The following is a 25,803-nucleotide window of genomic DNA, read 5'->3' as shown; positions in this document are numbered from 1 at the left end:
ACAGCTGGGGGAAATAATTTGGCAGTGTGTATAGCACAGGTCATTCAGCAGTGGCAGGATTAGAAAATCAGGGAGACAAACAAGATGGTCTAGATAGAACGAATCCTGTCAACATCAGCACCAAAATCATGCTAAACCAGGACTGTGCTTTATATTGTCCAAGACAAGTGAATTATTCATAGTGGGGAATTTCAGTGTTCCTTTCAAAACAGTGAGAGGAAGACTATGCAAAGAGTTTCTCTCTTCTTAGCAGATGAAAAAAAAAATTATGCATAATATTCTTTTGTAAAGCAGGAGACAGAAGTCCTATTCATTTGCTATCATAAAGGTCTCACAGAACTGACCTAGAATCTGCATGGACACCTGGAGTGTGTATGTATCTACCCAATCTGAATGGAAACCTCCATTCTTTTTAGGTTCATTAACTACTTCAGCAGAGAGATTTGCTAGCTAGTAAACATAATTTACAGTTGCCGTAGTCTACCAGTAACTCCATCCAGCTTTAAAGATTGACATATTTAACATTCTATTAGAGATGTTTCTTAGACAAGCTGGGAGAGCAGAAATAATAAGATGCTCACCTTGTTAGCTGAGGATTAGGTCCAAGCAGTATATATTTAATTAGACTTTAAAGAGCTTATTTCAATGTTAGAAGATGCAGCTCTTCTCTTTTGTTGCTACTACAATGTAATTATTTCAGTAAGTTTTCTGCTTGCCAAGAGAAAGGAGAGTGCTTTAAGATATTGTGAATACTCAGTTTTTTGTTTGCATTTAGATTAAGAAGAAGAAAGTTGACTCAAAGCTTTTGTAGAGGTCATCTAATCTGTTTGGTTGAGAAGATCTGTCCTCCCACAGACTCACCTCCAGCACTATAAAGGAATACCTTCCTGATGACGATCTCTCTTTGCAGTGGTACATCATCTCTGGCTGTTCTAGAAGCAACATCTTCTATTATGAAAATTTAGGAAGTACATCAGAAATAAGAGTTCCTCTTGCATAGACCACATCATTGGACTACTACAGGATTCAGGACATTCACAATGAGCATTAGTGAAGACGACGTGGAGAAGTTTCTTGATGGCAACCCTGCTTTTGCCAAGCAGTACTTTGAGAAGAAACTGAAAACAGAGTCCTGCGATGACAATGAAAGTGAAATTCTTTTTGAGTTGATACAAGACATGCAAGAAAGCATCAACATGGAGAAAGTTGTATTCAAGACTTTGAGAAGAATCAGGTCCCTTATTCATGCTGATCGCTGTAGTCTTTTCATGTACAGGCAAAGAAACGGCACACCTGAACTTGCAACAAGGCTTTTCAACATTCAAGAGGGAAGCACACTGGAGGAATGCCTGGTTTCCCCTGACTGCGAGATAGTCTACCCACTGGACTTAGGCATTGTGGGCTACGTTGCACAAACCAAGAAAACCATGAACATCCAGGATGTCAGTCAGGTAGGTTTGCTGTTTATTCATTTACTCAGTAGACAAAAGGCTTGCATGCTTACTGGTTCAAAGGGGTGAAGAGACAGAAGGGCATCTTGGTCCCACAACTGGGATCACTGGAATTGGTGTGTAGTGAAAACTAATGCACCAGTAATCCGTGTGTAAGTTGCTTCCAACTGCATTTATGGAGAGAGGTGAAGCTAAACTCATCATAGAATCATAGTCATAGAATCACAGAATCAGAAAGGTTTGAGTGGGAAGAGACCCTAAAGATTATCCAGTTACAATCCCCTGCTATGGGGCAGGATTGCCAGCCCCCAGCTCAGGCTATCCAGGGCTCCATCCATCCTGGCTTTGAACTTCTCCAGGAATAGGGCATTCACAAATTCTCTGGGCAACCTGTGCCACTGCCTCACACTCTGAGTGAAGAATTTCCTTCTGATATCTAATCTTAATTTCCCCTCTTTTAGTTTAAAACCATTCTTCCTTGTCTTACTGTTCATGTAAAAAGTGGGTCTCTCTCCTGCTTGTAAGATCCCTTTAGATACTGGAAGGCCTCAATGAGGTCCTCCCACAGCCTTCTCTTCTCTAGGCTGAGCAAGTCCAGCTCCCTAAGCCTTTCTTCATAGGAGAAGTGCTCCAGCCCTCTGATTGTCTTTGTGGGCAGACTCCAACAGTTCCACACCTTTCCTGTGCTGGGGGCCCCAGGTCTGGATGCAATACTGCAGATGGGGCCTCAAAGGGCAGAGCAGATGGGGACAATTCCCTCCTCCTCCCTGGCGCCACCCTACTTTTGATGCAGCCCAGAACACAGTTGGCCTTCCAGGCTGCAAGCACACACTGATGACTTGTGTCCAGCTTTTCATCCACCAGAACTCCCAAGTCCTTCTCAACAAGGCTGCTCTCAGTGAGTTCTTCTCCAGTCTATATACCTATCTGGGATTGCCCTGACACCAGCTGTGACTGGCCTCCACCTGAACATAGAACTGTTGACTACAGCCCTTTGGCTGAGACTATCCAACCAATTCTTTATTCACCAAATAGTCTAGCATGTGGACTAATTGTAACCTGAGTATGGGTGATTTTCACCAAAAGCAGCAAAAAGCACACTCTTTCAGCAGACAATGTGTAGTGCAGTACTGAGAGGGGTGCAAGGAATTTCAGTGTTTCATTCCTATGGCCTTCATAACAAAACCTACCTCTCATACTCCTCAGTTGAATCACATAAATCTGAATAGCTGGAATTACAATCTGCTTGCCCTAATCGTAGATATAAAACTAAAATCCGTGTGACCCAAATATGGCATTTGGGATTACTCCACCTATTATTTGGTAGATACAGAGACCATCTGTTCATCTGCCCATTTGTTGCTTACTATGATCATATCCAAAAGCTTTGGTGAAATCTTCCTTGATCTCCATAGAACACACTAAGATATTGTCTTAGTTTTGCAGTCATTCTTTTGCAGAATATGCATCAGAATATAACTTAAAATTTTAAGGTTCTCTCTTCAGACATTTCTCTAAGAATAAGTAAGGACTTCAGAACTGGGAGCCAAGAGCTGCACTCCAACTGTAACTCTTTCAGGTGCTGCCACTATTATGACAGTTCTTTTGAAGGAAACACAAACATTTAAATGCTTGGTCTACCCTAGTTGGCAGGGACGGCTAGCAGTAGAGGATATGTAGGGAGAAGGTGCGGTAGAGTGATAGTTCTTTCAGGAGCAACATTTTGATTGTGATCAGAGACAACAAAGCTCTGGGCTTTTAATAATTCAGATAAGAGGAGCTGTAGTTGACAATTCGTTCAGCTGAGCAGGAAGATGATGGTTCAGTAAGACCCTTCCCACATTTCCCATCAGAAGGAGAAGAAGTATGAGTATGTCATTGTGCAGGACACTGGGCTGTCTGCCTTCCTCACATTACCCTTTCTATGTTTCATTTTCTTTTGGCACTGAGAGACACTGACAGAGACACTGGCACTGACATCACACTGAGTTCTCTTCATACTGCTCCTATAGCATGACCTAGTGCTTTCCCGATGGCAGTTCTCTCAAGGACAGGACTCCTTGTGCAGCCAAACCCTGCTGTTGCTATCTGCATATTGCAACCCTGTCCAACAAGCTCCTTGGAGAGATGGGGCTGAGTTGCTCAGAGTGCTGGGGGAGAGTGCCAGGAAAACGTAGTGCATCCTCCTCAAAGCTCTCCTGCCCACTATCCCAAACACAAAGGTCCAACATCACGGTGGTTTGTACTCAGGTCACCATAACATCTTTCCTAATGTTCCCCAATATCAGTAAAAAAACGTTTGGCACATATAGTGGCTACAGGTTGATTTCCCATGCCTGCTGCTGCTCTTTCATTCATGAAGGAATGATAAACTGTAACTGTAAGACTAAGGCTGAAGATACACTAATAGAGAAGGGAATCCTCTGGACAACAATTTTTTATCAGGAGAGCCAAGGTCTAGATTGTTCCATGCAGAAAAATGAGATTGAATGAGATTCCTAGTGACTGTAATATAAAGCATGGTTTATAAACTGTAGCTATGCACTACTGCATAGAAATTGGTTACATGCACCTTGCAGTGTTAATACAACACCAGGGAAAATTATACAGGAGCTATAATGAAGGAAGTCAGTTGTCTGAGGATGATTAGTGGAGACCCTCCTTGTTCTGACAGAGTTCAACATGTTAAATGATTATAGTTAGCAAGATCTTTGTAAAAAGATTGGTTGTATTGCAACCAATCAGCAGCCATAGCCAGTTCTTTGATAGTAGTTCTATTACCTGTTCATTATGCAATTTTCTACTAATTTTATATCTTCCTCAATGTTGTAAGCAAAACTTTTCTCTAGACAGCTTGCCTCAAGAATCTATGCTTTGGTTTGGCTTTAAGGCTACAAATATTGTTTAAAGTGCTTAATCTGTAAACTCTCCTTTGAACAGTGTCCCCAGTTCAGTTCATTTGTTGATGAGCTCACCGACTACACTACAAAAAGCATCCTTGCAACACCCATCTTGAATGGCAAAGATCTAGTTGCTGTCATTTTGGCTATTAATAAGCTGAACGGCCCATTCTTCACCAACTCTGATGAAACAGTAAGTGGTCAATAGTTCAGTTGTTGCATTGCTGTACAACATGTATAACATGGGTAATACATCCTTCTACATTAGGGATGTCTGCTTTACTGAAGCACCATGGTGTAAATTTCCTTACAGGGGACCCACCCTGTAACAGAAGAGGCTTATTATGAAGATACTTATCTCAGAAATCTTTCAGGGAAGTTACAGTGGGATAAGCCTTATCTCACACTGGTGCAAAGCAAAGCATTTATCCAGGAGAATTACCATGACGTTGCTGAAGTGGTGTTATGAAATCCAATATACATGAGACTGCTACTGCATTTGACCCAATTCCATTATTTTTCTTTACAGCTTTTCCTGAAGTACCTGAATTTTGCTTCCCTAAACCTGAAAATTTATCACTTGAGTTATCTTCACAACTGTGAAACTCGAAGAGGCCAGGTAAGAGCAAGGATGCAAATTGGGCTGTATCTTAAAATCAAAAGCACTTTTTCTGGTTTCAGAAATATAGATGATCTGGTTCAGAGATTTGTGTCTAAAGAGCAGAAAGAAAAGGCAGACCCTGGATGCTTTCACATACTCCCTCTTCCTCAGTCTTTCACCGTGTCTGTTTGCTGGTAAATACAGATATTGTGCAGAGTTCAGGTGATGGAACACTCTTGAGGCATTTATCTACTTCAGACAGCAGCACTGAAAGATCTCCCAAAACAATTAAGAACACTATAATATTATCTTTTATGCTTATAAAAATACTATAGAATTTCTTCTTAGTGAAAGCAGAATGATTCTCATCTGCCTGATCTATTTCTCTCCTTCATTAGAAATCAATGAATTTCAGGTATTTTGAATGGAACCTGTTCAGTCACAAGTTTTTCCCATGGTTTATTCTTTGCACAGTTCTTTCCACAAACCAGTGAATGGTGTCCAGGTGATACAGCCATCTAGCAATGCTAAGTAATTTAACTGAGGTAGAATTAGCCAAAGTTCATTCCTCTTGAGGGCTTAGCAAGCCTGGGGGGGCATGGAGTCTAAAAGGAAAACACATACCCAAGATGTGGAAGAACCAGTGCATCCTGCAGGGTGTTCTGACCTGGGTTTGAACCCTGGAATCAGATGTCCATATGTCACCGCTGTATTAGCAGATCCCACAAAAGGCGGAAAAGAAAAACTAAACTAGCTCAACTAGCAGATGTTTGGCCATCTAGATCAAAAGGTATCTGCAACAGTTAACACTGTTTGTTGCTTTAGACTTAGAACTACCTCAGTACAGTCTGAGCAAACAACATTCTCAAAGATGTGTAAGATTTTTATATTGAAAAAACACCTGCACATAAAACATCATGTGCAAAGAGAACACAGTCTGCTTGTTAGACTGTAATCTGTTAGAGTCTTAGTAGAAGACCACATAATGCCCTTCCATCATGCGTTTCTTTCAATCCTTGTCACTGCATTTGTGGCTTTCAGCCTCACATATTGCATGCAGTAAAAGAGCAACGATTAGCCACTGCTCATTTTCCATTAACAATTTGCGTGGCAACAACACTGTCCTATCTGTGGGATGCTAGTAGTATTTAGCAGTATTGCTGTTCTAAAGACCTTAGTCTTTACAACAGTGCCAGAGCTTTCACATCCCAAGGGTCAGAAACAGAGAGCAATGCAGGCCAGAACTGTATATGATGTTTGCTAGCCCTCAGAGAAGCAATGAGTCACACTTTTCCTGACCGTGGCCAAGCAGTAGTGCTCTGTGTTCCAAGCATAGGTCCAGTCAGCTTCAGGTAGAGGCTACCAGCACTTCTAGGTACTGGCACTGTTGTTTCCTTTGCTCTGACAGCAAAGCACCCAATCAGGAACACAGGCAATAGCAAAGGTCAGCATCTGCATAGATGGCTTCCTTATCATTTCAGAGATAACAAAGCTCCCCTTATGACCACAAAGACCTACTTTTTACTATTAGAAACATCTGCCTAATTCACTGCAGAACCTCCATTTTTACAGATGAAATGGCCTAGTAGGAAAAGCTTTCTTAAGGTTATATCCACACTGTGTTGCATGGGGTAGAGGGTCACAGGACAATGCACACACAAGATCTGTGCAAAGCCTTTAAGGAAAGAGTTGATTCAAATATTTCCAACTCCAGCCTTTAGACTTTGCAAGATTTTACTCATGGATATAAAAAGTAAGTGTACAGTCTGTTTGGCACCATTACCTTTGTAAGACTGGCCCTTAGCATAGTACTCTTGATGGCATGACTAGTCCTCAGAATGCATCTCTCCTTAGTAATTCCCGGTGTAAATAAGCAATGAATTTACACTTTGCAGTTGCACTTTTGCTATTGCACTGGGACTATAGTATAAAAAAAAAAACAACACAGTTACCTTATTAATGCAAACACAACTGGGAAGTCTAGCTTCAAGGGAAAGCTATGCTTACAATTGGCTTTTATCCTGCAGGTGCTGCTGTGGTCAGCTAACAAGGTCTTTGAGGAATTGACAGATATTGAGAGGCAATTCCACAAGGCCTTCTATACAGTGAGAGCATATCTGAATTGTGACAGGTACTCAGTAGGCCTCCTGGACATGACAAAGCAGAAGGTGAGTGTTCACTGATGAGCTACAGATATTTCTGATTGCTACTATTCATAGCTGACTGATTTGTGGAGATAAGGTTTACTGGGACAGTCAAACTCCAAGCTAGGTTAAAGTCATTATTCCTGCTTTGATTTGCGTTTTTAATTCCACTGTACAAATGAAAAACATGGGATGAAGAAAAGAGGAGGAGAATAAAGAGTTTATCACTGGGATGGGACTATCTGAAGAGGCAGAGGACAAGAATGGAGACAAAGGAGAGGCAAATGTGTTTAACTGTCAAGCATCAATCCCAACCAAAGCCCACACTGCAAGCACAGCCTCAGCAAGTCTTTGGCTGCCAGAAATAAAATGAGATGCCAGTAGAGCAACAAAACAGGCACTCACTTCAAGACCTCATCCACATGCATATTATCAAGGCTTCAAGGTGAAATTTGGCTTCAAGGAAATGCAGACTAAGAGCATCTGAATTACCTCTACAGCTCCGATTTGTTCTGATTGTTTGCAAGCTGACTGACAAGCTTTACATGGGATTACACAGCAACATTTACATAGCATCTCTGCTTTACTTTGGCGTCAGGCTAACTGAGGCTACCACTGACTTTGATTTCCACCACATTGCCTGAGCCCTTACAGCACTTGGTCATGTGAGGAGATATACTAAAAGATCATTATTTTGGTAAAGCATTAAAACATAGCCTAGTAGAAACTGTTCTTTGGGTTTAGTGAGGTAGAAAATCAGCCCAATTGAAACACTCTGGAAAATGAGGAACTTGGAAAATACAGAAATAGGTGCTTGCTCTGTGCATACAGTCCACACTGTTCACTGATTGATGTCTTGTGTATAAGCTGTAAATGGCCATATACAACCTTGTAAGGCACCTGACTCCTTCTGGCTTAGGTACACCATTGTGCTGCCCAGCCTTGCTCTAGCCATGTTGTTTCATGTCTTGTTCACAGAGTACCAAAACCAGCATAGTAAAGCAGCAGTTACTCTGAAATTTGAGGCAAAATGCACTTTTCTGCTCTAAATATACTTCTTTTCTTTGAAAAACAGGAATTTTTTGATCTATGGCCTGTCCTGCTGGGAGAAGTTCCCCCTTACTCAGGACCTCGCACTCCGGATGGCAGAGTAAGCGACAGCCATATTTCTTATAGTCTTACATAGTCTTACAGTCTTATTGTCTTGATGAATTATCTCACCACTATATTTAACACTGCTCTTCTCTTCTTTTTCTTTGCAGGAAATAGTCTTTTACAAAGTCATTGATTATATATTACATGGAAAAGAAGACATTAAAGTCATCCCGTAAGTGCCCAGTCTGCTGCCACTGTTTGTGTGTGCTTGGTAAAGACACAGAGTGCAGCGGAAACAAAGGTTGTCCCTAATTTAAAGATGTTCATAAAGAGATATGCAGAGGACTGATACAAGACTGAGCAAGAAGCCAGAATGTAGGATGCTGTTTCAACTCATATTTATGTGGGACAAAGGTTTTTTCCAGGGCAGTGAGATTCTCCCAGCTTGTAAGTCAGGCTCCAAGAACCAGCAACAAGCAATTGTTTCTGTGTGAGAATGAGCTGCTTTGACTGCCTGCAGCTTTGCCATTGTCTGTGCTAGCCCAAGGCATCACTCCTCCTTGATATCTTTCCTGTGCTCCCCTCTGAGCCCATCCAGCTTGCCCTGGTGCTGAGGCATCTGCAGTCGCAGCCCTGCCCACCATTCATCTGGATGTCTTCTCGACCAACACAGTCCCTCCTGTTCCTCTGCCTATCCTCTAGCTTCTTTTTGCTCTCTTCTCCTTTGGTCACCCCCCTCAAGGCTGTCTCTGACTCTTCCTCCTCTCTTTACTCTACCCTGAGACTCTCATTCTGAAAATCACCTTCACTTCCTGCCACTGAGTTTTGCGGAGTACATTTGGGCTTCATTCCAGTGGGCTCTGAGAAGACTTCCCCCACCAACCATCCTCTTCTCTAGTGGTTTAACTCTCCAAACTGCTACTTCTGTATGGTGTTTCTCTCCTCAACGTTCACCTGCAAAACACGAGAAGGGAAACATAAATGGCTGCATTTGCAGGAGTTGGTGAGAATGCTCCCCTCTCATCAAGCTTCTTAGCCACTCACTTTCATCTTCATGTATCTTGCTTCCACATATAGATACACATGTACCCTCCACATCCTCAGATGCCTACCGGCATACTTCCCCACGTCCCTCAGCACTTCCACTCACCACTTGTCCAACTGCTGTAGGATGTGGCTAAAGGTCTCCTTGAGGACACAATAGAAGTTTTACTGTGCTGGTCACACCACTACACAGTAATATCCACCTGTTATGCACCTTCATGCTTCAAGAAAAGCTCCCACAATAGATACTCAGCAGGGTTAATCTGGCTGACTCTTATCCGGAGACTTTCTTTTCTTTTTCTCTATGCTGTAGCTCTGAAACATGACCCTCACTACCAGGAATACTTTTTTCTTAACTCAAGTGCTCTGCTGAGTATATTCTATGAGCTAATCTGTACTGAATCCTTGAAAGAAAATATTTACTTGTGTAAAAAATTATGCTTGTGCATGTAGGTCCTTTGAAAGTAACAAAACTGCTTGATAGCTGAGAGTGAAATGCATATGTAGATTGTGCAGCCAGCTCTGTTATCATCGTCCTTCAATAAATACATACTCTTAATTATCCTTTTCCATTTTCTTTCTATCAGAAATCCTACGCCAGATCACTGGGCACTAGTTACTGGACTGCCAACATATGTGGCTGAAAGTGGGTTTGTAAGTGCATAGCTTGGACTTCATTAAGGCTTTCTGAAATGAAGTTTCATTAAAGCTACTTTTCAGGTTTTGTTTGTTTTGGCATTTTAATCAACTTCTGTGTCCAATTTGTAAAATACATATGTATTTCTTTTTGTGATCCCCTAGATTTGCAATATTATGAATGCTGCTGCAGACGAGATGTTTAACTTTCAGGTAATGTGAACACTTCCACTTCTATGAAGCATTCCACTTTACTTACAGAAATGTAATTCAGAGTCAATATCAGGCACATAGGTATTTTTTTCATCAGAAGTCATGATATGAAATTGGATTGCTGCTGTATTTAGAAAACAAATTAAGCATATAGTGTCTTTTTGCTTGCTATTTCTTCAAGGAAGGTCCTCTAGACGAATCAGGATGGACTATCAAAAATGTTCTCTCCATGCCAATAGTCAACAAAAAGGAAGAAATTGTTGGTGTTGTCACATTTTTTAACAGAAAAGATGGGAAACCATTTGATGAACAGGATGAGACCCTGATGGAGGTATAATTCCTTACCGTGGCTGGAAGAAGTTCATATGGTTGTGAGAGATTATTTTTTTTTCTCACAGCGCTCCTGCAAACATCCCCCAGTGTTCTGCAACAAAGTTTCTTAATAGGTTATGCAGTAGATGGAAAGTTTTGAAGGTGACTCAGTGGAAGTTGGATGCTTTTGAAATTTGTAAATTCACCTATGTTTAGATTATTTTGTTTCAGCATTCTTAGATTGGACACCTAGCTATCAACAGCTATGAGGTAGTAATGTGACTATATTGACCTGTGCTCAGATACTGCTGGGCAACTCCCTCTGGCAATTACACAGAAGTAATCAGTGTGGCTGTGATTCAAGGTGTGGCCAGCTGCTGAATCTACAAACAGTAGCGCTAAGCGAAGCCACTGTGGCTGAGAAATGCTTCTTTTTTTATTTCAATCCAACATGGACATATAGATCTTAGCATCCATTATCAATCAGAGCATTTGCTGAAATACTTTTACTACCAAATAAACAACCAAGCAAAAAAAATCAATTCAAATTGGCCACTGAGCAGCAAATAAGATAAAAGCAAACAAAGTATGACTAAACAGATGTAAAAGGTGACAAGACCATCATGCTTTCCCTTGAAATGAGGGTTCCTAACCTGCTATCATAGTTGTGACTGCAGCCTTTCCCATAGACATGGGGTAGCATACTGAATACTTGTAACAACATATGCAAGTAGTTTTCCCAGGACAAAGGGTCCTCGAATCTGCATGGAATGGGCAGTCTTAAGATCTAGGCAGATCCACCAGCTGGGGAGCTGCTGTGGTGAAGAACAGTTAGAGGAACAAACATGCAATTGCTCATTGCTAAACTTGGGGCCAGACTGGAGCTCATGTTTCTATAATAATATATTATACAGCATTATCTTTCTGTGGCCATAGGAAACAGACACTTTGGTTACTTCACTGTTTCTCTTTTTCCTCCTCTCCAAGTCCCTGACACAGTTTTTGGGCTGGTCAGTACTCAACACAGATACATATGATAAGATGAACAAACTGGAGAACCGGAAAGATATCGCCCAGGATATGGTGCTCTACCACGTGAAGTGTGACAAGGATGAAATTCAGGAAATTCTGGTAATGACTTGCAATGTACAGTACTCCTGTTAGCATACTGGTCAGTGCTCAACAGCAGCTGTGTCTGTGGGACAAGGTCTCCCATCCCATATAAAGTCTTCCAGCCATGGAAGCCTTCACACTATAGCAGAACAAGTCTTTATTTTGACTTGAGGCTTTCTGCTCTCTGCCCCAGCATGCTGTACCTAAGCCAGGCCTGGAGGTGGGCTCATGCAGATGCTGCTCAGGGCAGGCTGTAGGGTGTGAAAGAGGAGCTAATTTATATCCTAAAACCATCTTGGTACAAAAGATACGGAGTCGCTAAGCCTGGCTGAGACACAGGGAATTTTCTAGGGGAATTTTTCAAGTGGAGGAAAAACAAGCCAAAATTAAAGCAAGAGGTAATGTTCCTTCAAGGAAGAATATGTTGAAGGATCAGAAGTAAAAGCAGGGTCTGAGAGGAAAATATGATTTATCAGAGCTGCCTCCTGTAGGTTCACCCTAGATTACCCCCAAGCTTTACAGCACACAATCTTGTAAGATATAGTGGTCAGTGTAATGTGTCCATGCTTTTTGCAGCCAACACGAGAAAAGCTGGGGAAGGAGCCAAGCGAGTGTGAGGAAGAGGAGCTGGCAAGTATTCTGGTAAGGGCAGTGTGCAAGTGAACTTGGAAGTGTAGCAAACAACTACTGCCTGGGTGGAGGCAGGGGAGAGTTGCTGGAGTTGGTAGATATCAACGAGGCACATGGTGAAGGGCAAAGGTGAAACACACCTGCCCCTCCTGTGTTCTGTGTGATTACCAAGCAGCAGAGAATGCCTTCCTGTGAAGTGCCTGCTTAGCGCCTCCTTATCACAAGGGGTTCCAAAGTCCAACTGGGAACATGCCATGTGCCTTGAACTATCATACATTTTCTTCACAAGAATGAATGAGGAACTTTAAAACTTTTCCTGAGTCTAAGACCTGACAAGTTTGGATTCTCCAAACTACATCAAATTAAAAAGAAGAGTGCTTAACAAAATGCAAACAATATCTTGTGCCAGAACAAAAAAGTTCTCCCTCCTCCCCCACTAACAGGGCTATTTTAACGGAGGAAGAGGGAAAACATTTTTGCTCATCTGTACTAAATCCTTGAAGGAAAATATTTACTTATGTAAAAAGTTGTTCATCCTTGCGCATATAGGTCCTTTGGAAGTAACGCGATTGCTCCTAACCCTGACCCTAACCCTAACCCTAACCCTAACATAGCCCTGTTAGGGCTGTTTTTGTCACATTCTGAAACAGATGTCTTCCAACAGCATCAGACTGATAACTTCTTATTTAGCAAAACCACTTCCAGGTATTTCTAGAGACAGCATAAATACCATAGCAACAAACCATTTTGCCTTTCACAGAAAGAGCAACTCCCAGGGCCCAGCAAGTTTGAAATCTATGAGTTCAGGTTCTCAGATTTCGACTGCACTGAACTGGAGCTTGTGAAGTGTGGCATTCAGATGTACTATGAGCTTGGCGTGGTGAAGAAGTTCCAGATCCCACAGGAGGTAACTAACCCTAACCCAGGACCCCCACCTCGTTCATGAGTCTGGAGCATGAAGCTGGCCACTTCTGCTCTGTACAGCGGTGGGAAGCTCTGTGGGCTACCAGTATGCATTTGCTACCGGGCCTCTACAGACTGAGACTGCACCGTGCAAAAATCTGCCTACCTTATTATCGAACCTTACTCAACCCCAAAGTCTTCAATTCGCAAATTCAAGGCTTTTTGAAACAGTCCGTGTCAGTCAGATTAGGAAAACGCGTTTTCGTTCCCCGTTCTCTTCGAGGGATGTTTCGGCACATGCTGTGAGTTTTATCCCCATCTAGTGGGACCCGCGGATTGCTGCACAGAGAGCCTCCCGCCGCACGTCCCTTCCGCACGTATCGGAGTGGCCGGCAGAGTGCAGGAGGGAAAGGAAGGGCTCTGCACAAGGGTTACCTCTGTGCTTCTTACCCACAGCATGAGTCAGTTATAAGCATTCAAAATGTCCACTCTGGAACGACGCTCCTGGTGCAGATGTGAAGAACAGCCATTCTCTGCTGCCCCTTTAAGATTTAAAATAATGAATACTCTCTTATTCCCTCTCCAATGGAAAAAAACCTCTGTAGATACAAGGGAAATAAGCAGAACACAGGTGGACAAAAACAGTCGGATATTTAATGCTCTGTATTATAACCACGTAGGGGATAAACATTCCATCTCTACAGACCTACAGAGCCATCTCTCTTGAAGGTCTGACAGGTATCCATTATTTCTATGCATTGTCTTTATTCCAAAAGCAGCAGCAGCCAGCTTCACCCACAAGCCAGCTGACATCAAACACCCTCCTCCCAATTTCAGGTTCTGGTGAGGTTTGTGTACTCTGTCAGTAAAGGCTACCGGAAGATAACGTACCACAACTGGCGCCATGGCTTCAACGTTGCACAGACCATGTTCACACTTCTCATGGTAAGGTAACACCATCCCTACTCATTCTGTGGCACGGCTTTACCCCAAGTAAGGCAGATGTCATGGCTCAGAGACATGCAGGGCTCCCTTCAAACCCTACATAGGATTTGTTTGTCACTTCTAGCACCATATGAGGCCCTAGTTTACATAAACTGCATGCACTGTAGGCACAGACATGTCTGGTATTGAAGAGCCTCCAGCTTAATCCGTCTGCATGGTACGGTGAAGAACTGCAGGACATCCTTTCCTCCAGTAGTTTCTGGCAATGAGTGATACTAGCTCAGATGAAGACAACCACACATTTCCCATTTGTAGGCAGAACAGCCACGTATGTAAGTCCATTGCTAAGTCTGCCTCATCTCCCTGGAGAATTGTGGAAGGATGAGACGTCATGGCCCTAAGTTGAGCCAGAGGAGGTTCAGGTTGGATACCAGAAAAAATTTTTTCTCAGAAAGGGTAGTAATGCATTGGAAGAGGCTGCCCAGGGAGGTGGTGGACTACCATTCCATGAGGTGTTCAAGAACCCTGTGGATGTGGCACTGATGGATGTGGTTGGTGGGCATGGTGGGAGGGAGCTGACAATTAAACTTGGTGATCTTAGTGGTCTTTTACAATCTTGATGACTCTTTGATTGTAGTATGGGTGTAGCAAAGTGCCATTCTCATGGGTGAGAGATGCCCACAAAAGAACAGAGACATCAGAAGTGCTCTAGTCACCATAGGCTTGTGATGGATCAGCCCTACGGCCCAGCACTGAAGGCATGCAGGTAGCTGTCAGGGTGCAAGCGCCCCAGTGGCATAATGCTGCTGTAGCAGCAGGCAACCAACCTTGCAGATGGGCATCAAGCATATACACACAACAGGCGTCTACTTGAGTCTGAAACCTTTTGTTTCCAGTTGCTTCCCCATTTTGATCTAAACATGCTGTATGTAATATCTATCTTTGTTCCAGTTCTCCTGGGCTGTCTCAGTGGGGGTTGTCCAAGTCACAGTCCCATACCTTTTCCTGTAAGACATACTAACCAATGGCATGCACATTTTCACCCTCTAGACAGGCAAACTGAAGCGCTACTACACAGACCTTGAAGCCTTTGCAATGGTAACTGCTGCTCTGTGCCATGATATAGACCACAGAGGAACCAACAACCTCTACCAGATGAAGTAAGTGCTTTCTTGCCACTTCCAACCATTTCCTGCTTCTCTTGTGTGGAGTGGATTCAGGCTGTGATCCCATTAAACTCCGGCCCAGCTCTGTTATATGCAGGGTAACAGTCTTACTTGTCAATTAACTTCTCTTTTCTGCATACTGTAAACTTGGGCTCTGCCTCCAAGCAGGCTGCCCTCAGCTCTTTGGTTAAACCAAAGCTCTACACTGTTGGTACAAGGTAGGTCGGGTGCAATGCAGGCATTTAGTGGTCTGAGCATCACAGGAGAAGCAGGATGCTTCCATGACCATCCTGGACATAGGAAGCATGCTTTCTGCTGGAAAGCACTATGCATAGCACTGACCTTGCTGCCTGCAGAAGCCTATCACCTATCACATATGTGAGGATGTGAGTTCTGCTTCCAGTAGCTGATTGAAAAAAACAGCAAGGTAGTGTCAGATCATAGCTCTTCTGCAATGCTTTTCGGCTGTGCTATCCCACTGCTTTCTGGAGCTTTGAAAAAATGTAAGTGAAGCTGCAAGTTCATCACAAGTGCTTTGAATATGAGATTGTCTTGCACTTTGCCTAGGAAGATGTTCAAGGACCAGTGGTTTTTCAGTTCCTATTAACAGATGCCAAAACGTACTTTTTCAGGAACTTAACAAGAAATTCGTTATGCCCAATAACAGAAGTTCTACCAAGAAAAACAATGTGTGAAATCCACAGGCAGAAGAATACTATATGCAGTGTACAAATAACTATAAGCAGAGTCACCTGTTGACAATATTACTCCTAAGCTTTTGCTAGATAAATTGAATGTTCATGACAAATATCAGATAGGATGCTTTTTTTTTAAGTGCTATACTAACATTTTATTTTTCCCTTATGCTACCAGATCTCAAAATCCTTTAGCTAAACTTCATGGATCTTCAATTTTAGAGAGACATCACCTGGATTTTGGAAAGTTTTTGCTCTCTGAAGAGGTTTGTTATTAACTGTAATATAAAAGCCTGAATAATTTAACTGCAGTGACTTTTTTTTTAATCAGTAAACACCAGGCTGTCAAATTCTGTGACCCACAGCCCACAGTTTGAGCACAGGGTATATCTCTGGTTTGGGTTTCTGAGGTTCTACAGCCAGCTCATACTCTTCCACTCTCAAGTGTTTTCTTCTCACTAGTGACCAGAACATTTACATGACCCGGATTCTTCAGAAGCCATATCATTAGCCCCCTTAGGAACACATGAAACACAAGATTGTTTCCTGTAGTCCCAAGGAACCAAGGCCAATACGCCCCCCCAGCTAACTTTCCATTTCAGGCAAATTGGCAAATTCAAGGTGTATCAAGGTGCAGACACTGACCCTGCTTGTGAGTACAGAGGGAGACCAGGCACCAGCAGATCTTAGGGAAGCAAGTTGCAGCTCTAGAAAAAAAAAGCAATTTTGAGAAAGCAAGATTCCCAGTAGCTCACAGCAGCACAGGACTTGCATTTTGCAGCTTCCTTTTCTTTTTCAGTCACTGAATATATGCCAGAACCTCAACCGGAGACAGCACGAGCACATGATTCATCTGATGGATATTGCCATTATAGCAACAGATCTGGCACTCTACTTCAAGTAAGTTGGTCACGTACACTGTGGGTGAAGAGCTGCATGCAGCTGGAGCTGTACAAAGACAAAATGTGATGTTTTGCTCTGAGAGCCCCTCTGGTAGCAAACATTGCCTATGGAGGACTGTTTTTAATGTCAGTACTAGAGCTTCCAGGAAGAATTCAAATTGTTCAAAAGAATTTTGAATTTGATTAATTATTTCATGTATTGACTTTCAGCCTCCTGTCTACAACAAGGCCCCATATGATCCCCTAACCAAAATAAAGAGATGATTTTTTTTATAACATTTCAGCACTAAAAATACTTACTAATGGTCAATGGTTTGGCCAGCATTCCATTAAGTTCTCTGGGAGAGCAACAACACAACTCAAATAGTAAGTGGTTCATTATAGGTGAATACTTGGTTCATAGTCTATTTCACTCACCAAAGCCAAAAACTTAGGACCATGTTATCATATCCACTAATTTCCTGGGGCATAAGCTGGAAGTCTATGATTTTTGACATCTTAAGTAGCAAAGAACTTTCAAAATGTGCTTTGAAGTACAGGGCCAGAAATTACTTCTGTGTTTTACACTGAAGGATGGTTACACACAATATAAATAGTAAAAAAAGAAAAAGAAAAAAGAAAAAATTACGAAGAAGGAACCCTAACCCCAACCCTAATCCAGTTCACTTACTTTGGAGGTTTGGTGATTGTATGGGAACAGATATCTGCACTTCCCTTCCATACCAGGTAGGAACTAGCTGGTCTTTGTCATCTGTATGTGAAGAATTAATTTAGATCAGATTCCAGGTGAAAAAATGTGGACAGAGCACATAGTCAAGCTTCATTGTGTATATGGCCTAAAGGTCCTTCTTTGTCACTAGCATTGAACCAGCAGATTTTTCAAGATTTCATGCCACTCAAAATGTGGGCGTGTGGTATATAAGTCCCTCCCTGGAATTTGCTTCCCATATTTAGGTTTATAACTAATATTAACAAGATCAGACTGAGCAACAGGCAGTCTTACAGGTGCTTTAACACCTAAGCTAGCTCTAAGTTTCTGCTGTTTGCTCAGCATTCAGGCAAAAAGCCTTCTTGTGTTGTCAGGAAAGCCAGAAGCCCTTTTCATTATGCATTACTTGAAGTAGCACATGCTTTCAAGCTTCCTGCTCCAGTCTCACTACTCTGCTTATTATTCCTTTAAGCCATTTACAATAGTTCCCTCTACTTAAAAGAAACAAGTGAAGATGCCTGGTTTTGCTGGGGGCTTCCCTAAAGACATAACTGCCAGGAAAATGTCTACTGGGAGCACAGACCTCTATTTTTAACACACCTACTTCATTCTTTTGGAACTTATTTTTTTTTCTTTTTCTCAAAGAAAAAGAACAATGTTTCAGAAGATTGTTGATGAGTCTAAGACATATGACAGTACAACTGCCTGGACTGACTACCTGTCTCTGGAGACGACAAAGAAAGAAGTTGTCATGTGAGTAGATCATCTCTTTGAGGGTTGGAGATGTGGTAGTGTCCCTCTTCTGGGGCTGGGTGGTGGGAGCTACAAAGCATGCACACACCCATAATAGGTCTGGTTTTAAGAAACATTGTTCTGCTTCAGCAGCAATAGTCCCTAGCTGATACAGTCCTTTGTTTTTGATTTCTAATGTAAATTGAGTGAGGAAAAAAAGACCACACTGGTGTTGTATGCAGTCAGTACATCCTTGCATTGCCCTTAGGAGGAGGCCAGCATGTGGTAGTGTCCACTCAAATTGGATCTTCTGGAGAAGCAAGGCAAAACCACAGGGTAAAAATGTATTGCTCTGCAAAGGCAGAGCAAAGGGAACCTCATGAATGAGTTGTTCTTCCTAACGAAAATCCATCTGAGTTGCACAATGCTGTTGCAGCCAGCAGAGGCTCTGCAGAACACTCTGTGCTTGTGATGAGTTGTACCTACAACCTTGCTGCAGTTTTCACTGTTAAACATCTGCAAGGAACTCAGATGAGTTAGCCTACAGGCACAAGGTTCAGCCTAGTAATGACTGAAGTGATGAACTTCCTAGTGTCAGAAGAGAGCAGTTTCCTAGCATCCCATTTGATCCATGAAGCAGTTCTCGATCCATGTCCCAGTTAGACCGAGGGCTACAGCAGCCTGCCTTTCTTTATCCACCGCTTCAGCACTGAACTGAGACATTTGGTAGGACGTGCACATCCTGAGCCTCAGGGCTGCAGAGAAGAAACTAATTTATTTTCTGTTTTTAGGGCCATGATGATGACTGCCTGTGATTTGTCAGCAATCACTAAGCCTTGGGAAGTCCAGAGTAAGGTCAGGTGCTTGACATACTGCCAGATTTCTCTAGCTTGTACTTGAAAGCATTGTATGTTTCTAAGCTACTCAGTAACTGTGTTGAAGTTTCCTACTAAAACTACTGAAAATACTTCATAATAATAATATTCTTGATGGATAAATCAATCTTTGAAATTATAGTTTTGGAATCTACAGAGCATTTACATTCACCAAATGGAGCAAAGAAAAAAAGAAGGAAATTGTTCAGGTAGTTGTTGTTGTTTTAGTGCAATACCTCCTGCTTCGTTAGTTGTTTGTTTTTCTGGTAGGAGTTCCTTCCTGAACTGAAGTTAATCAATTACTAGGTAAGAAACACTAAAATTTAAAGGAGGATAAAAATAAATAAAATCCATCTTCCCGTTCAGTATGGAAAAAAGGACAGCTGAAAAAGTCTTAATAGAAAACCATAAAACTGTGATCACAAGCCAAATCCTTGCAGGACACATTAGAAACATTTCTTAATAGATGAGCAGTGAGCTGACAAGTCCAAGTGCAAAAACGATATCTGGGCCATCACTACTCAGGTGCAATCCCATGGCTACTGTCTGCCCTTCCCAGCAGAAAGGCAGGGGCTGGATGTGGGTATGGAGCAACCCAGGGCTTAGAAGTGACATTTGCTTCAGAGTCAGCCTGTCCTAAAGTCCATCTGGAAATCAAAATCAGTGCTAATTTTGCTTTTTCTCTCCTTGGCAATGTAGGTAGCTCTCCTGGTAGCAGCAGAATTCTGGGAGCAAGGGGACTTAGAAATAAGCGTCCTTCAGCAGCAGCCCATTGTAAGTATCCTGTGAGAGCTAGAGGGCGCAGTTCAGACAGTAAATAGAGATTCACTGCAAGCAGGGATGCTCTCAGAGAGATGTGTTTTTCCGTGGCTCCCAGGCTTGACAAGTGGGCATTCAAATAGGGAAAATATTTAAATTTGGCGTTGAAAGAACCAAGAATTATTCCTTGAGATTGTCTCCACCCATCTCAGCTTGGTTTTTGTTTTTTTTTTTTTAAATCATGGAATATCCCAAGCCGTGACAGACCCAGTAGACTTAAAAAAATCACTAAGCAGACTTTCATAGTATATCTCCACAGATGCAACATAAATAATACAGTAATGATTCAGTAACCAAAATGACCATATTAAAATATAATTCCATGTTCAGAAATGTTTTGTAGAATTGAAATTTGATTGAGAGAGGGAAAGGAAAAATTCTGTCCCTGATCTCATAATAGACAAAGAAAGAGCTGTCTACAATTTCCACAGAAACAGCATAGGAAATAAACCCATTCCAGTTCTCTTCAGAGGAGGATGAGAAAGGTGATGGACAGCACAGCAGAACAGCCCAGCTTACACAACAGGGCAGAGTAGAAAAAAGAGTAGTGTTTTCCAGTGCAGTGTTCTTATATATCATGCTGTGATTGTGTCCTACCACAGCCCATGATGGACAGGAGGAAAGCTGCTGAACTCCCAAAGCTTCAAGTGGGTTTCATCGACTTTGTGTGCACATTTGTCTATAAGGTAAGCACACCATTCTATATTCTATTAGGTGTGCACACCATTCTCTTAACACAAAATGCAGGTCCTAGTGTCTAGAGTCATGGTGCAGCAACAGAACGCAGGAGCACAAGGGCAGGCAGAGGAGATAACAAGGGGATTCCTATCTCTCAATGAATCTGTTCTGCTACCTCTTGAAGAAAAAACATTTGGAGACTTCAAAGAGATCCAAGTCCAAGAAAAGCATGGAATCATCTGTATACCAGATGAGACCAGGAGCAGCAGACAGAACTCACTGTCCTCCTCCTGGCACAGGGAAAGAGGGAGGGAAGGAGAGAAGGAGACACATCCTTCCCCTGCTCAGGAGGGATGAACTTCCTCCTCTCACCAGCTGCACTCTCTAGGATGCTGCAGGGCCCCTCTCCATGCTGTCTGTGCCCTCCTTGTGTAGCCAGCCCAGCAGGAAAGGATCAGGGCCAGTCCTGGGTGCAAAGGATGGGTGGCAAGTCAGTACCTCCACATTGCATGGCATTGATGGCTGTATTTTGGTCAGGAATTTTCACGTTTCCATGAGGAAATTCAGCCTATGCTTGATGGGCTGCTGAACAACAGGAACGAGTGGAAGACCCGTGCTGATGAGTATGATGCAAAGATGAAAGCTCTGGAGGAAGAGAAGAAAAAGGAGGAAGAGAAAATGGCTGCGCAGAAAGGTCAGAACCAATACTGATCACTTACTCAGTATGCTCTGAGACCTGCAGCAAGACTTGTAGCCCCAACAATGTCAGATGCCAAGAATAGTTTCCTCAGCCTTGCTCCACTAGCAAAGTTTAAAATAGGACTCTAAAATACATTTTTGTCTTCAAGGCCTAGCACCATGATAGGCTGTCAGAAAGGCATCGGAAGCATAGGGGGCTACTTGTGCCTTACAAATGGGCTACATGCAGCACAAGCTCCCATGAAGCTGGGATCAGCAAGAAGTTCTGTGCACTGTCTGTAGTCCCTTGAGAAGTGCAGGGACACATCCCTTTGTACAGGCTTGGCTGATGTGCTATCTCACAGCTTGTGAAGCAGGAGGATTTGAAAACAGCTAACACATTCCTGGGGTAGTAGTTCATCCCATTTCTAGCCCAAATTAGCACCTTGCCAATTTATTTGGGTTGAATCGATTTGCCATTTTCTGTGGGCTAATCTGGATAGCACTGAATCAGTCCATCAGCTGCAGTGAACACTGGATGAAAGCTCATATTAACACGTACTTCATATCTTGAGGGTTTGTTTGGCTCTGAGAAAGGTGGAAGTGGAAGGCTCCTGGCTGCCTTTCCAGGTGCCTGAAAACCACCCTGTCAGAACTTGCTGCCTCTGTTCTGAAGGCTGCACTGAAGCATCTTCTTGTTGCACTACAGTCCACTGCTACTCCCTGAATAGCTCCTTAGTTTAGACATTATTCAAATAACAGAGTTTACAGGTCTTATCTCATTTCTATTCTTAAAGTACTGAAAATAAATACTCTGGATATGACCTCTGGGGAGTTATTTCGTGACTGAGTAATCAGTATTTAAGTGAAGAACATTTCTGCTAACTCTAAAACAATTCCAAAGTAACTGCATTTACAGTTACTTTGCATAGCAGATATCTCTAGATGAAGGTACTGCAGGTATTTCACTGACCGTTCAATATCTTACAAGTCCAAAAACTCTGCTGTGGTGAATAAGAAGAGATTCTAGTGCACTTACACTGTACTTCTAATTCTTTTTTTCTTTTTGTATGGCAGATGGAATAACCTGCAACGGAGGAACAGCTCCAAGTTCAAAAACCTGTAGTATACTTTAGATCTATTTCCAAGGCAATTCATCCACCCAAAATGAGAATGCCCATGTTTAGAAACAAACAACAACAACAAAAAGTCCTGGCTTAAAATATATATTCCTGCTTGGACAATTTTAATTAGGCTTATGACCAACCAAGGAAGGGCTAGATCTCGTTTGCCTTAATTGCATCTCTTCTTGATGCTAAGGGACCCATCCTGTCCTGACTCTCACTGCATTTAACATACCTGATGGTGTCAGATGGCACATGGCAAGTCAGAGCAATGTTTGGCCCAATATATCAGGTTGCGTGGCCACAGAAGAAACACTGCTCCAGCACTGAAATACTGCAGACCCCAAAGCTAACAAAGCCAGTGAATCTCCCAGATTGTCCATGTGTGCAAGGAATAGCCTGCAGAGTAGAAAAAGTGAAGAACAGCTAAATTTATAATATCTAAATCTCTGTCTTTGAGGATATCAGAAAGAAATCTGTAGGTGGGGATGAAGCATGAGAACTTTTGAGCTGTTCTAGAAGGCTACATTTCTCTGTAAGTCCAAGGAATGCACATAGTAGTAATTCTGCATTCACTTTGGGAATTTGGGTTGGCTGCTGCTGTACGCATGATCCCTCAGCTGCAAGACCCAGTAGATGCTGGCTTCACAAACAGGACCCACGTTGTGCACGATCGCAGGCTCTGTGCTGTGACATGTGGCTGTGAGAAGGCAGTGTCATCACTACCCACTGCAGCGCCTCATACAGTTACCCACACAACCTGAACTGTGGCATCTGACTTTGTTCTGTTTTACCTTGTGATGCCAGTGCTATCTAACACATCCTCCTTCGATTGGTATCAGCCCTCCTCCTTTTCTCCTCCTGTTCGAGATGTCTGATTTTCTCAGTCCACTTCAAACTTCAAAAGAGTGATGAATTCTACTCCTTTATTTAAGTTAATTAGTTTTCCTGTTTATTAATGTAACCATGTTAGAATACTCTTATCGTAAAGACCCTTCTCTACTCCCCTGCCCTCTCTCTCTCTCTCTCTCTCTTTTACTCAGAGCATGGCGGGCACGTCAGCCATGTAATGAGAGTTCTGATTTGTGGGGATCTTCTTCTATTACTCCTGCTACCTTCAGTATTTTTATCCCTCAGTAACTTATTTTGCATTACAGAAGTACTGTAAGTAGAAGGAAATTATAGCCATAGCAGTATCTGGTGACTGTTTGTCCAGATCCCAGTGCACTAAGAAGTAATCTTCTGTCGCTATGCAGCTATTGTGTGAGCAGCAAGTTGTCCTTCAAGAGAACACAAAAACCTCTCCACTTGCTCAAAAGCTAAATATGCAGCTAGTAGTTGGTTCGTGTTGTATATCTCAGCTTCATCTGCAACCACGTAGGAGGCTTGCATCACATGGCAGCACTTCCAGGACACCAAGCCAAACAAGTTGTTTCCAGTGGGCAATATGCCGTGAGATGATCTTATTGTGGTGTGCTAAGAAGTGGGTTCTTAAGATCACTTCAAGTCATTGTAAGCTAAATGCCTGCCGCTGAGAAAAGCTCTCCTTGACTTCAGATGTTTTCCTGGAAATAAAGCCAATAATTAATTCCTTGTCCCGTGTGCTGGATGCTGAAATTGCTGTGGGCGGCACTGTGTGAGTTCAGAGATGCAGGGCTGGCCTGTACAGTATCCGGGCTGCGGCACCCGTGCCCACCCACCTGCATGAGTGCATTTTGGAGACAGAGGGCTGCTCCCCACTTGCCACTCCCATTTCCACTGATGGCAGAGGTGCCCCATGCAGAGCACATGCAGCTCTACCGTGCAAAACCACCTCGTCAGACTGCTTCTGGACATCAGCACTGGTTCCTCAGGCTGCCTGCCTCCTGAGCACTGTAGCCTTGCCCTCTCAAACACCATTCACTATCTCCCGTTGTGCTCCATGCAGTTTTCTTGCCAACAGAAATGCAATCAAACTGGCTTCGTCCGACTTGTTCCTCAGCTGCCTGCAGCTGACTGCCCCTCATCTTCCTGTGGGAAGCCATGAGCAGAGGCTTTTCTGTTCATTGAATTTCTTTGCAAACTGTTGGTACATAGCATTACTACTATTGTAGTAATGTAGTAATACTATTACTGGCAAAGCAAGTATATATGACAAATAATTACATATCACTACAAGTAAAAAGAGTATATAATTACGATCAATTACTTAGATGTGTGCCTATATACATTTCTATACTATCTCAAAGCGCTCACCAAATTACTGCTACAATTGGTGCTTATCAATGATGGACAAAGTTGTGCTGAGATGATGATTCATACCACAGTCTGGAGCCAGCCAGGCACCCCTAGTGTGGCTCCTACCCATTCCAGCTCATGCAGGTCTGACACAGAGAGGTTTACAGAGGGGGGTCTCAGAAAGATGCTACATTTTGAGTAGAAAGTGAGACATTTTTATGTCATTGCAGACATAAGTGAGTGTAGGACACCACCATCACCTGAGCAGCCAATAGATGTTGCTGACTTCCATGATTCAACTGCAATAGCCCATAGACAATGCAGTTGTCTATTTTCCCAGAATAGTTTTGACTTTTTCAGACTGCTTTTTCTATATTTCCAGCTTCAGCAGTCTATAGCTGATGCCAATTTCCACATATTCAGACTGAGTTCCACAATTCTAGACAGTAAGTTTGTCACTGCACTTCTGTGGTTTTGCACTTAGCAAGGCTATCTCAGCCATGCCAAGTTCACAGGAGCGCAGCTGCACTTCGAGGTCCCAGCTGTGCCTCTTACAGATGCTCCTTGCCCTCAAGCCAGCAGATATCTGGTGTTTTTGTGTTCCCCATCACACTATCACACTCAGCTTAATTTATGGATGCTCCCATTAGCTATAATGGCCCGGAGTGGATCAACTGAAGGGAAGAAACCCTTCCATTATGGACGGAGGTTCTCCCTGCCTGTCCCTACGTCTCTCACTCCCAGTGTCCAGTATTTGCTAAGTGTTTGAGAGGAACACTGACTTTCTTGCATCACAGACAGGGTCATGCAATCCTTTTTTTTTTTTTTTTTTTCCAAAATGGTTATATTTAACTGCATCATCTTTTTGCCAGCACTGAAACAGCTGTTCTTTCTGATCAGCAAGCAAATGTCTCTACATCTTGTTGCACTGTCAAGAACTACACGTATACTTTGCTTCCCACTTAAGATGCTGGCCAGTTAGACAAGACTGAAACCTGGCATGGTTCCCCCTCAGCAGCCCAGGAGAGGTTTTCAACTTTTGAATCAGCTCTCAGCACCAGTGGGAGACAAGGAAAGGAGTCTTGTTTATAGATCTCACGGCAGGAGCTAATGTGGACAGGTCATAGTTGCTTTTAAAGCAGAGGCTGGAAATTAATACCCCTGTGAGACTGGAATTAGGGCATGTGTGGGGGTGTTTCTTGGATAGGAGCTGAAGGACAG

The 25,803-nt window shown here is 42.7% G+C and overlaps 1 protein-coding gene across 1 annotated transcript; it reads left to right on the top strand.

Moving 5' to 3' along the window:
- The first annotated feature begins 1,040 nt into the window (after positions 1-1,040).
- Positions 1,041-23,887, top strand: PDE6B (phosphodiesterase 6B). Its single transcript, XM_052700426.1, has 22 exons — positions 1,041-1,451; positions 4,392-4,544; positions 4,881-4,970; positions 6,980-7,120; positions 8,172-8,246; positions 8,359-8,423; positions 9,823-9,889; positions 10,037-10,084; positions 10,266-10,415; positions 11,384-11,527; positions 12,086-12,151; positions 12,900-13,046; positions 13,880-13,987; positions 15,038-15,147; positions 16,027-16,114; positions 16,648-16,748; positions 18,105-18,212; positions 18,983-19,046; positions 19,766-19,840; positions 20,488-20,571; positions 21,101-21,257; positions 22,319-23,887. Exons 1-22 carry the CDS (start codon positions 1,041-1,043, stop codon positions 22,375-22,377), a joined length of 2,511 nt encoding a protein of 836 aa, XP_052556386.1. The 3' UTR covers positions 22,378-23,887.
- The last annotated feature ends 1,916 nt before the right edge of the window (positions 23,888-25,803 follow it).

This window comes from Tympanuchus pallidicinctus, unplaced genomic scaffold (genome assembly GCF_026119805.1).
Source record: "Tympanuchus pallidicinctus isolate F22 unplaced genomic scaffold, pur_lepc_1.0 scaffold4, whole genome shotgun sequence".
NCBI classification, from domain to species: Eukaryota; Metazoa; Chordata; class Aves; order Galliformes; family Phasianidae; genus Tympanuchus; species Tympanuchus pallidicinctus.
The sequence above is the reverse complement of the archived record's forward strand: the minus strand, read 5'-3'. Positions and strand labels throughout refer to the sequence as shown.

Bases quoted from the DNA above. Each gene is read 5' to 3' on its own strand.
- PDE6B (XM_052700426.1), top strand. From the start codon at position 1,041: ATGAGCATTAGTGAAGACGACGTGGAGAAGTTTCTTGATGGCAACCCT. The intron at 15,148-16,026 runs GTAAGTGCTTTC...TTATGCTACCAG, and splicing joins AACAACCTCTACCAGATGAA to ATCTCAAAATCCTTTAGCTA. The intron at 16,115-16,647 runs GTTTGTTATTAA...TTTCTTTTTCAG, and splicing joins AGTTTTTGCTCTCTGAAGAG to TCACTGAATATATGCCAGAA.